This window comes from Plasmodium yoelii (genome assembly GCF_900002385.2).
Source record: "Plasmodium yoelii strain 17X genome assembly, chromosome: 10".
Lineage (NCBI taxonomy): Eukaryota > Apicomplexa > Aconoidasida > Haemosporida > Plasmodiidae > Plasmodium > Plasmodium yoelii.
Window position 1 is genome coordinate 1,305,796 of NC_036182.2, and position 13,468 is coordinate 1,319,263.

Below are 13,468 nucleotides of genomic sequence, written 5' to 3' on the forward strand. Positions count from 1 at the left end.
GGTAAAAAATTGAGGACAAATGGGAAATATACAAAAATATGGAAATAGGAAAATGGAGAAAAAGAGATATAATAAAATAGTAAGACAAATGACAATTATAAATAAAATATTATTTTGATAATAAATGTGAGACTATCCCAATAATATAAAGGATGGCAGAAAACATGACACCCTTGCTAGCGTTTCCTTCCTCGATGTCCTTCTGTAATGTGGCGAACGAAAAATGTGAAAATTGTGTATTTATAGCAAAACAAATATGGATAAAAAAGCATAATTTTATACAAAGTGTGCATGTTTTAATTATATATGTTTACTATGTTTTATATTTATTTATTTTTTATTTATTTTTATTTGCATTTTTCAAAACGCATTAAAAATATAGTTTCTTAAGTTATTATTACCTCTTGTTCATTTTTCGCAAGGATACTAGAAATATACGATTGAGACCAATCAAATCGGCGGCATAATTCTTTTTTTGGAACTTGTAGGTCGACATTTTCTTTATTTGTTTCTACAATAGTATGTAGTAACTTGTAAAATATATCATCTTTATCACATTTTTTATCATAAGTTTGATCATCAGTTAATTCTTGAACATTCTCTATATATGTATGTTCTTCTTTGGGTCTCCATGAAAAATTGCTATGTCGGTCCAATTTACCTGCATGTTAATAATAAAAAGAAAAATATATGACCATGCAAGGAAAATTAAGAAATGTGCATGCATAAAAATATATTTAATTAAATGGGGGGGAAAAAAAAAAAAACTTACCGTCAACAAGTTTGGCACAGAAAAGAACAGCATCATTGTAATTTTTAACTATTTTAAGATTTTTTTTAAAAATATATTCACAAAATGTTAATGCATATACACCAATATCATCTTCAATTAAATAAATATCAATAAATAATATAATGTTCATAAATAAAGGAACAAGAGCTTTTATGGCTTTAATTCTTTCAAAAGGAGTATAATGATTAAAGAGAGGCCAAAAGGCAAGAAATTCAGTACTTTCACTACTAAATCGAAGTATTAATTCTAAACAAAAATTTAATGATATATATAAACATATTAATACCCTATATTTTTCATTATCTCTTCCATATGTATATAAGAAACCAAATATAAATGAAATAGCAAACTGAAAAATTGCTATAATTATTATTTCTATATAAAAAAAACTTGTTATATCACTACCCTGAAAATCTCCAAATCTATCATAATTATATTTTTTTTTATCATTTGATAATATTTCATATGCTTCTCTTATTTTATTAAATTTATCAAAAGCATCTGGTTCTTTATTTTTATCTGGATGATATTTACGAGACAATTGTCTAAAAGATTGTCGTATTTCTCCTGTTGATGCATGTGTATTCACGTTTAAAATTTCATAAGCATTTTGTTCAGGTTTTTTAAGTTCATATGCAGCTACACAAAATAATATAAATAAAGCTATAAACACTCCATACTCTCTTTTTCCTTTATTCCAAGGTCGATTGGGTCCGATAATCCATCTTGTTAATGGTGCAATAATTATCATATAAATAATAATATCTTCCATTTTTTGCTATTTGTTTATTATATTTACTATTTTGCTAATTATTATTTTTTCCTTTTTTTTTTTTTTATTTTAAAAAATTTCTACTAATTAATATGAACATATAGATATATATACAAAAGTTGATATAAAAGAAAATTATGTTTAACCATATAATAAAAGAAGACAAGATGATTTTTATAAATAAATTTAAATTATTTTTTAGCCCTTCATTGTATTATTTGCACAAATATGTATATACCACATATCTATAGTATATACATATTATACTCAAAATGATGTGATATTTTCAAACTTATTCGGTTATTTACACAAATATTCCCCAATACATATATTAAATTTACATGTAAACATATACAAGCATTTATACAAATGTGACATTATATCTATACACATATATGCATGCTACCATTTCGGTATATCCATGTAAACCTCTTATATGTATATGTATGTAATGTATGTATATATATGTATATATAATATATGATAAATTTATATACGCAACATATACATATAACCACATATACGTATATGTGGTGACAAATAATATAACTAGGTATTATTTGATTATATATATATAGTTTAATAAATAATTTTTTAAAATGGAAACCCCAAAATATAATATATATAAGTTAATATATTATATGCATGGGCATATATTATTTACATATGCATATATTAAAGTATTAATATCATTTCATATTTAATATATGATTATAAATCCAACAAAATAAAAAAATGTCAACAAAAACCAACACTAGTTTAAAAACGTATTTGTATATTTTTCTTCTTCGGCTTTCTTTATTTTTTGTTTTCCTTCCGTTATTTTATTTACTTAATTTTACTTTAATTCAATAAAAAGGTCGAAAGAAGGAAATTTACATAAACATATTTTTTTTTTGTTCGAAAAATAATTATAATGATATAAAATATTATCTTAGAAAACCCTATAAATTAATGTTACAATTTTTTATCTTTAAAATTGTATTTTTCAGTGTAACATTCAAAAAATTGTTCAAAAAAAAAAGATGGAAAAAAATAAATGAGGGTCGCGAAATATTTTATATTGAAAATATATGTGCAGTATACATTATAAGAATAAAGATAATATAGTAAAATAAATAAATGTAAAAGAAAAAAAAATAAATAATTACAATAAATAGAAAATGAAGTAAACAAATAAAATGACAATATAATATTGTAACAACAATAATAATAATAATATATTAAAATGAGTAATATTTATATGTACAAATGGTTATATATATTGTTCTGGTTTTTATTAAGGCCACCCCAAATTATATTACACTATTATGAGCACAAACCCTAAAACTTGTTGATAATAGGAAAATTTATATGTTATAATAGGTTAAACAAATAAAGCGCCAAAGTTTTAATGAGAGGGGGGAAAACATAATACATGCATCCTTTCATATATGATAATAAGAAGAAGAAGAAAAAAAAGAAAGAAAAAGAAAAAGAAAAAAAAAAAACACAACTTTACTATTACACAATTTAGAAAAAAATAAAAAAGGAACATTTTTTATTTCAATAATGTGTTCTGTTTAAATGGTATATAAGAGGAATGTTTCAATTGAAGTATTTTTGGATATTTTTCTTTTCATTTTAGCCAATTTTATAATAATATTTTTTGGTGTTGATAATTATTATATTAGTCTATATTTTTAAGCATTTGAAAAGAATAGTTAATTTTTTTTTTTTTAACTACAAACATTTATATATATAAAATCATAACATAATGGAAGGTTATCTTAATTATGAGATAGTACATAGATAAGATAATGTATACACCTCCCAAAAAATAAATAAACAAACAAACAAATAAATAAATAAAATTATTACTTAAAAAAACTTAAAACACTTATAAATTTGTATAAAAAAAAATTATTTATAATAGAATATATGCAACTAAAATTTGCAGTATGTTATTATATATGTGTATGGTATTTATGAAAATAAAAAAATATAATAAACATAAATTATAATATTTTTTTTTTTGGTCGTTCTAGTTATTTCTATCACATATAAATATCATTAATAATGAATGCTAATTTTTGATTTTTTCATTTGAATGCGTCGTTTTATAATTTCTTTTATTGGCAAATTTTTTTCATTTATATCTCCCAAACCTGCATTATAATTTGCCCATACATTTCCAACCTTAGAATAATAATCCATGGGATAAATTTCTCTATATTTTATTGAATTTAATAAAACATATGCTTCATAAGCATTTAATAAAGGTTTTATATTATAATTTCCCCAATCAATAGATAACCTTGGGCATCCTATTTGTACAAATACATCAACATTTTTGATTAACTCTAATTTTTGATTAAATATTTCAGACAATAATAAAATAAAGTAAAAAACTTTTTTTTCTTTAATTATGTTAATAAGATTTTTCAAAATATTAACATTTCCTTGTCTACCTAATGTACTTAATATTATACACACACTTTTACAATTTTTCGATTTGTTTATTTCATTTTTTCGTATATTGTAAAAAAGCTTATAATTATATTTTTCTTCTGATAAAATTTTATCAAAAGGATTATAACGAAAGAAAGTAAAATCAGGGTTATGTATCATTAAACTTTCTAAATGAAATCTACCATCAGCTATAAAAAGTATTTTAACATTATTATTTTTTTTTAAAAAAATTCTGCACATGTTAATAATATATGATTCATTTTCTTGCTCAATATTGACTTTAATTGGCTTTAATTCTGTTGAGGACGATAAATCTCCTGATTGTTCATAATTTTTTGTGTCATTTAATTTATTTTCGTTTTTTTTTATGATTTGTTCATATAAAAATTTATACAAATTTGGTGATGTGCACCCCAATACCTCTCCTTTTGTTAGGGGTAATACTTGAGGTATTGGTAAAAATGTATCAAAGTAATTTTCATTTTTTAATATATTATGTACACTATGTACAACACAAGAAAATTGTATTGTTCCAAGCAATAAAACAATATCAGTTTTTTTAAAATTTTTTTTAATTGTTTCAACTAAATGGCTAGAATTTAATTTTATATCGACAAAAACATAAATACACCTAATTTTTGTTACAGTTAAAGGTACTAAACAAGAATGTCCATAATGTATAATTAAATCGCATTTAAGTTTATCGCTAGTAAAATCATCAATACAACAACCCCCATATGTAACATCCCCTAATATTATTACTTCTTCAACAGTATCACAAAAAAAATAAAATATTTCAGAAAGATATAAACCCCATACTAATAAACCTTCAGGTAATTGTAACGCAATGTTTTTATGTTTTTCTCTTATTATTATATCTATACATTTATAAACTTCAAAATTATAATTTTCTGGAAATGCTTTTTTTATAGCTTTTTCTAATAATTCATTATTTAAGATATATTTAGGAATAGAACAATGAACTTTTTTTTCTTCTCCTTTTGTAGCTCTTAAACTTATTTCGTTCATTTTTAATTTCTGATAAATTATGAGAAACAAAATTTATTTAATGTTGTTTTCCAATTTTGTTTATTTTGTTGGAATTTTTTTTCTCCCATAAATCATTTATATAAAATTGATTTATTTTATTTAATTTTCCCCAAAAAAATTTAATAATTTCAATTTTTGATACATTATTTTTTACCAAAAAAATATATAAAAATATGTGAACAAATTTAATAACTTTTTAAGGAACTATTTTTTTAATAAATTTATCCTATCATTTTGTTGTTAGTTATCTATTATATAAATTAAATTTGGTTAAAGAATGTTTTATCATAGTAATAAAAAATATTATAAATTCATAGCCATTTTTCTGACTCCTATATATATGATATATAAATTGATGTTATTTATGTATACATATATTTTAGGAAAAATTCCGAATTCAGATTTTCCACTTATCAATTTAAAAAAATTTTTTTTTTGCATAATTTTTTAACCAGTTTATTAGTATATTAATTTTTGATGTTAGATATGTATTTATATGCAAGTGGGGAGAGTTGCATGGTTTGCTTTGTTTTGGCTTATTTTGCCTTGCCCTATTTTGTTTTTCCTTATTTTGGCTTATTTTGCCTTGCCCTATTTTGTTTTTCCTTGTTTTGGCTTATTTTGCCTTGCCCTATTTTGTTTTTCCTTATTTTGGCTTATTTCTTAGTCCGTTGATATATACGGGTTATTCGTTCTACAATTGGGGGGTTTGCCCTATATATACCGCTGATCATTCATAGTAATAATATATTTATTTTATTTAAATTTTTTTTAATTTTATTTTTTTTAATTTAATTTTGTTTAATTTAATTTTGTTTAATTTAATTTTGTTTAATTTAATTTTTTTTTAATTTAAAATAAATTATGTAGAAACTTGTTCTTAAACATAGATGAAAAGGTTGTAAAATTTGTTGTGCACATTTCGAAAAAATAGAAGAATTAAAAATTGTCATTATAATTATTATGGTTGTCACTATTATTAATTTATGTGTATATATTTTTTAGTAACTAAAAAAAATTATAGAAATATATAAAAGCATACAAAAAAAAAAATCATAAAATAATTCATAATTATGATTAAGTTAAAAATATTAATTATTTTATATAGATCTCTTTAGAGCAACTCAAATAAATTTTATTTACAACTATATATATATATTGTGTGTGTGTGAAATGTATATTAATAAATTAAACCCTCAAATTATATAAAGAACTTAAATGATTGTACATTAAAATAAACAATTTTTTTTCTGATTTTTTAATTATAAACAATTCTTATAAAAACGAAAAAAGAGAGAAAACAATATATAACTTATTAATAAAAAAAATTCAATGGCATCCACACCTATACAAACAATTATATTTTTGTCATTTTTATTTTTGTATTAAAACTTATAAATGGAAAATAGGTACTAATTTATTTCTCTATAAAAATGCAATCTTAATTTATAGCATTTATATATGACCATATATACAAGCAAGTAAATAAACATATGTATGTATATGTTTATATGTATTTATTTATATATATATATATTTTTATGTTTTATTTTTTCCTTAACAAAATAGAACATTGCCATTTAATAAATACCAACTAAATAATAAGCGCCCATGTTCCAATACAAATGGAGGAAAACTATATTTTTTTGCAAATGGTTAGTGTATGTTTATAGTCTAGCATAAACAATTTTATACTTATGCATGTATGTATAAATATAGATAGACAATATATAATAATATTTTTTTATTTTTTGATTTTATTTTTTTAAAGAACCCAGTGGAAATAAGAATGATGATATTTTTTCAGATTGTTTCAAAGTTGCAGAGGAGATAAAAAAAAAAATAATATATGAACGTAAGACAAAAATAGACAATAAAAATATTAAACAAATTTAATTTAATTATAAAAGATTATTTTATGATGAGTATTATCTTTTATCCAAATTGTATGGTGAATATATATTACCAAATTTTATATAAATAAAACTATAGAGAAATCCATGTTTTTTTTATTTTATAAAACCCTTACAGAATTTGATGCAATTCTTTTTCTCTATTCTAACATATTAAAAGAAAATAAAAGAAAAAAATGTGCATCCAAAGGTTTGATCATAAAAAAAAAAAATAAAAAAAAAAAAAATAAATATTACATATTTGAGTGTCAATATAACTTTATAGTCATAAACTTAGATAAGGCATTATTAATTAATTATTTTTTTTAGAAATCGATGAAAAAGTTGAAGAGGCAATTAATACAACCCTTGAAATATATTCACTTATTGTAATAATTTAAAGAAGTTGATTGTTTTGTTTACATTTTTTTCTGTCTAATTTTTTATATGGATGTTTTATTTTATTTTCTTAGGAGAGTAATGATGAAAAGACAAAAAAAATATATTTAAAAAAAATTTATTCTATTTGTGATATAATTTATAAGTTATTAGTTGAATATACTAAAAACGAGAATAATAAACAATTAAAGGAAAAAATAATAAATCATGAATCCGAGGAAAAAGAAAAAATCTTAAAGGACCATTGCAAGGAAGAGAGTGAGCATATCATCACTGGAGGGTTGAAGCAAGTATGAAATAAAAGAAAAAAGAAAAGAAAAAATAAAACAAAAAATAAAACAAAAAATAAAATAAAAATAAAACAAAAAATAAACAAAAAATAAAACAAAAAATAAAAGAAAAAATATTATCAAATATTATCAAATATTATCAAATATTATCAAATATTTTTTTCGCAAATAATTATCTATTCGAGTATGGAATAGTAAAATGTCTACATACACATGATTGTTTGCATTTTATTATTATACACACATGTTTATATTTATATATTTTTTCTTTTTTCTTTTTTCTTTTTAAAAATGTTTTAAGGTTTCAGAAGAAAACATAGCCCAAAGCAGGACAGAAATAAACAACGGTAATAAAAATTTGCAAAATCGGAAAGATGATATTTTTTCTATTTATTTAGAAATGTGCATATAGTTCTATTTCTGGAGATGTTAATAATTTATTGTGGTTAAAATGTTTGTCACTATATGTACATGTACATGTTATGGTAGTTTATTGTGTTCTTACTATTTTGTTTTGATTTTTATTCGTATTAGATTCTAGAGGTAATATGAAAGAAATTGATAAGGCAAGTGGGATAAAAGAAATAAAAAGAATACTACCATCTTTTTGTAATAATAGAAAAAAAAAAGAATATTTATATAGGGACCTTTCACAAACAAACAAATTATGTTTATATGGTGCAAGAGAATTAGACGAAAAATTTATTTATAATCCTTATAAAAAAATGAAAAGCTTTAAATTTTACAAAAATATCGATAAAAATTTAAGGGTAAATAAAATAGATGAACTAATTGAAAGATTTGAAAAAAATATGAAAAATGAAAAAATTCAAGTTTACAATTTTGATAAAAAAATAGAAAAACATACTGATTTAAAAAAAATGTTATTAAAAAGTAGAAAGAGTATTACCAAGTTTGAATTAGATGAAAATGGAAATGTAAAAACCGTTACTGAGCTATTTCAAAAATATGAAAAAAAAAAAAAAAAAAATATTATAACTTTTGATGGATATAATGACAATTTTATAAAAATTAAAAAATTATCAAATTTAGATGAATTAAAAAAAGTGAAAAAAAAATTATCTGAAAAAAATAATCCTGTCTTATTATATTCTGATCAATATAAAACTTCAAATATGAAACAAAATAAAAATAACGATTCAATTTTAAATACTAATCTATGTATAGATGTAAATAAAAAATTTGAACTAGTTGAAAATAGTACTAAAGATATAAATTATATTTCCCCAGAAAAAAACTTTAAATCAAAAACAAATTCAATGATGCATTGTCATAATAATTATAAAAATATAGACAAAAGTAGTAAAAGAAAAGATTGGGATAAATATATAGCTAATTTGAATTTTTATATGCAAAATATTAATGGGGTTAAATTTGTTAATTATTATGATGATGATGAAATAATTAAACATATACTAAAAGAAAATGAACAAAAAACAAATAAAACTAAATTAGATATCTTAAATAATAAAACATTAAAACATAATAATGTATCTTTACATAGATGTGGTGGTGGATTATATGAGTATACAAACCAAAATAAAATAAATAATTTTCAAAAAAAAAACATGGATATTTACTCAGAATCATATATGAATAAATATGAAATATTAAGTAAGATATATAATTTGAATCAAAATAAAAAAAATGAAATAGTAAAATATAATGAAGAAAAAAAAAATTCAAAACAAATCAATGCATTTCAAAATAATCAAAATAGACAAATTAATAATATAAAAAAATTAAAAAAAAATTATAATGATAAAAATAAAATGTGTCAGAAAAATTGTGGATGTGGAAATAATCAAATTTCTAATATCTTCCTATCAAATTGTTTTGAGAAAAAAAGACAAGTCTCGGAAAAAAATGAAAAATTAAAAGTCATGTCAGTACATAAAAAAACACCAAAGAAGAAATCAGAACCAATTTTGGAAAAAAAAAAATATCAACAATCTCAACCATTTAAGTTAGATTCTGGAAATGACAAAATTAGAGACACTGTTCAATTAGAATCCAAAATAAAATATCAAAGTGGTAATACGATTGAGATAAAAGAAAAAGAAGCAAAGCTAAATTGTGAAAATATGCATTTAATGGATAAAGAAAATAGAACCTATTCAATAATTAAAATAGCATCTATAATTAGTAAAATAGATAAATCAAAAAACTCAATTTATAATGAAAATGAGCCAAACGAAAATAAAACAAATATAAAGATTGAAGGTTTTATTTTTAATGAACATTTAAAAGATATAACAATTAAATCGTATAATATAAATAATAAGAGTTCTAAAAATTGTATAAAATATATTTCAAATAATCGAAATGATAATAAAATTATAGATGAGGATACTGAAGAACAACAAACTGATTTTATCGTATCCAAAGAAGCAAAAGAAGACAGCACAAATGATGAATCCATAAAAAGAGATGAGGATGAATCCATAAAAAGGGATGAAGTTGAATCCATAAAAAGGGATGAGGACGAATCCATAAAAAGAGATGAAGTTGAATCCATAAAAAGAGATGAGGATGAATCCATAAAAAAAGAAGAGAATGCAGGTGAAGGTGAAGGTGGCGTGATAAAAAAGAAGACAAGTTCACTATCGAGTAGTTTACGCAAAGATGTTAATGAAAGCGATTCAATAAATTTAAGTGATTTTATGAAAAGAGAAAATTCAAATAAAGAAGATAATATTGATGATTCTTATGGTAGTATAGAAACTGTCTCGAGGGATATACAAATTGAAAATGATAAAGAAGAAACCATAAACAATTATCTAAAATGTGGATTTTTTGCGCATGTTCATATAATTCTATGTAAAAAAAAAAAAAAAAAAAATATATATATATATATATATGGACACTGTAATGTGTAGATTTCTTCAATTATGGTGGGTGTATATAACTAAAGAAGTTATTTTGTTTGAATTTATGGAAAAACATAAAAATTATTTGAATTCAAATTTGAATATATTTTTTTTTTTTTTTCAGCAGACACAAATATAATTACCAGGAAATGCAAAATATTTTATGATAATAAAACAAAAAAATTAGGAATATTGAGAAATAAAAAGATATTTAAAATTGATGTAAGTAAATTAATGATACAAGAAATTCCTAGTTCGAAACCTGACTTAGCAATAATAAAAATAATAATTCCTCAAAATAATTGTAGATTGTTAATTGTAGAATCAAATGATTTTTTTGGGTTACAAGCACTTGGAGATAAAATCGGATGGTCCCCTGATATTAATGGTAACATAAAAAAACGAGTTTATATATTTTCATATATTTATATTTTTAAACTATATATGTTTATATAATATAATTGTTATTACTTACATTTGTGTTGTATCCCTTTCGATTCTTTTTGACATATCTCTATTCTCATATTTATTTATTTTTAACGATTTCTTACATTTTTTTTAGGCGAGAATGAACTAGAAATTACAAGGGTAATACACACCGTCTTTTATTTAGAATTTAAAAGGAAAAAAAGAAAAAAGGAAAAAAGGAAAAAAGGAAAAAAGGAAAAAAGGAAAAAAGGAAAAAAGGAAAAAAGGAAAAAAGGAAAATATGCTAAGCATGTGCATCTGTGTTATATATTTTTCATTAAATTGTTTAACTTTTCCATTAATTTGTTTCATTTTTCCATTAATTTTTACTTAAATTTTTTTAGAAAGATCAAGAAGGTAATGCGGAAGGGATGAATTACAAATTAAATAGTTTCAATAATAAAATTTAGAAAAAAATAAATATTTCCATTTAATATAATAAAAAATATAAAGAATTAGACAAAAAATGGAAAAAAATATAAAAGTTAATATGTATGCATTTTCAAAAGAGAGGATTATGTATCAGTCTTGTACATAATCTATAGTCTTAAAATTTTTTTTGGATTTTTATTTGTTTCATTTTTCAGATAAATTAAATAAAAATCATTTTTTAATGAAATATTTTTATAAAGACATGGAGCGGAAGTAAAGGGAACCTTTGTTAGAGAACAGAAAAAGGTGGGTGATATTTTATTCGCACATGTATATGTATATGAACGTTTAGATGAACATTATGAACAGTTTTAAATTAATTAATTTTTTCCAAAATCGGAGCATCTTTTAATAGGTGTACAATTTGAGGTAGTATTTTTAAAAGAATAGATATTTGAGTATTTATTTGTTTTGCATATTTTTTTTTGTTTTTTTTTGTAATAATTTCCTCAAAATATTTAATAAAATTTGTGATTTTTTGTTCGTTTTTATTTAATTTTTTTAAATAATCATTAATAGTATTTTTGTCAAATGTTTTTCTTATGATTTGTTCTAATTCATTTTTATGAGCTTGTAAAATTTCGTAACTTTTACAAAAATTTTGATTTTTTTTTTCCATGTTTAGAATTTTAATTGTTCTCAAAAATTTATCATAATATACATAATATTTTTCATTTTTAAAATGGTTATTAAGATAATTCATTTCATTTTTTTTATTGTTTTTGATGTTGTCATGACACTGTGAATTATTATACTCAAAACATGAATCTTTATTTAATGTGTTAAACTCCATATTAACTAAATTTGGATTTTGAAAATTTATAATATATTTCTTCATTTTTATTTTTCTATTAATGTTACTATTTTTTGAAGTGTTTTTTGTTTTTTTATAATATTTCGATATATATTAAATTGCAAAGGGTTATTTTAATTTCTTCATTATAATGGTTATTTTGTTGGTATTTTTTGTGAACACATCTGTTTTTTTTTTGGATAAAAATTAATGAAATAAATTATATATCCAAAATATAGATATCATAAAAAGCGTTGTATAAATAAAGACATTTTATTTTTTTTGTGTTTTGTTTACTTTTCAAAAGTTGGACAATTTTCTCTTTATACATGTCCTTAATATTTGAGACAATTTCACTTATTTTATTATTTTACCGTTATTTTACCGTTATTTTTACCGTTATTTTTACCGTTATTTTGGGCTTATAAGAAAAATTTAAAATGGACAAGTTTCACACACACACGCATGAAAAATAAAAAATCTGTTGTCGTAGCTATTCATTTGAATTTAGTATATTTGGCTGTTTTTGAATGGATATATTATTAGTTTTCATTTTTGTGATAATTAGTAATTTATATATTTTTTTTAAAATAAGAAGAAATACCCATGTTTAAAAAATTTATTGTATTGTTATTTATTGTTATCACATTTCTTGTTCATATATTTTTTTTTTTTTTATAATGGTTATCCATTTCGGTTGGTACCAAAATTGGATATATTTTGAGAGAAATAATTAAAGGGGGAGAAAAATAAAATTATGTTCAAATAAAAAAAAAAATAAAACAATTTAATAATTAAAATAAGGTTGGTATTTGTTAAGAACATTGATTTATAAAATAAGCAGAACAAATTTATAATAATAAATTAAAAGAGTAAAACGACACAAATGTGAAATAAGCTCACAGATAAGGATTAGTAGTAGCAAACCGGTTTTATTTTATTTTATTTTATATTTTTATTATTTTATTTTTTCAAATGTATAGAACTAAAGTTGAAAACTTCAAACAAAAATTATCCTAACTTATAACAATTTTAAATGATATATTTTTAAAAGAGTTACAAAAAAAAAAAACCAAAAAGTATATTATATGGTATACGTAAAATATGGAAAATAATTTATAAAGAATAAAAATCTGCACACATTTTCTCATTATGATGATATGTAAAAATTTAAAGAAAGGAAATACAACATGTAACACATTTTTATATCTCTTATAATTTTAATATATTTATTTTT

At 21.0% G+C, this 13,468-nt stretch overlaps 4 protein-coding genes across 4 annotated transcripts; 1 reads left to right on the top strand and 3 right to left on the bottom strand.

Moving 5' to 3' along the window:
• Window positions 1-109: 109 nt before the first annotated feature.
• On the bottom strand, window positions 110-1,565 carry PY17X_1031200 (DnaJ protein, putative; the record flags this gene model as incomplete). Its single annotated transcript, XM_022956309.1, has 3 exons — window positions 110-202; window positions 402-661; window positions 773-1,565. The coding sequence occupies 3 exons, from the start codon at window positions 1,563-1,565 to the stop codon at window positions 110-112; spliced, it is 1,146 nt and encodes a 381-aa protein (XP_022813366.1).
• Window positions 1,566-3,617: 2,052 nt separating this feature from the next.
• PY17X_1031300 (diphthamide biosynthesis protein 1, putative) lies at window positions 3,618-5,045 on the bottom strand (the record flags this gene model as incomplete). Its single annotated transcript, XM_022956310.1, has 1 exon — window positions 3,618-5,045. One exon carries the CDS (start codon window positions 5,043-5,045, stop codon window positions 3,618-3,620), a length of 1,428 nt encoding a protein of 475 aa, XP_022813367.1.
• Window positions 5,046-6,464: 1,419 nt separating this feature from the next.
• On the top strand, window positions 6,465-11,416 carry PY17X_1031400 (conserved Plasmodium protein, unknown function; the record flags this gene model as incomplete). Its single annotated transcript, XM_022956311.1, has 11 exons — window positions 6,465-6,475; window positions 6,636-6,721; window positions 6,838-6,921; window positions 7,098-7,169; window positions 7,289-7,347; window positions 7,432-7,647; window positions 7,949-7,994; window positions 8,182-10,488; window positions 10,663-10,926; window positions 11,101-11,138; window positions 11,351-11,416. The coding sequence occupies 11 exons, from the start codon at window positions 6,465-6,467 to the stop codon at window positions 11,414-11,416; spliced, it is 3,249 nt and encodes a 1,082-aa protein (XP_022813368.1).
• Window positions 11,417-11,754: 338 nt separating this feature from the next.
• Window positions 11,755-12,276, bottom strand: PY17X_1031500 (conserved Plasmodium protein, unknown function; the record flags this gene model as incomplete). Its single annotated transcript, XM_724062.1, has 1 exon — window positions 11,755-12,276. One exon carries the CDS (start codon window positions 12,274-12,276, stop codon window positions 11,755-11,757), a length of 522 nt encoding a protein of 173 aa, XP_729155.1.
• Window positions 12,277-13,468: the final 1,192 nt, after the last annotated feature.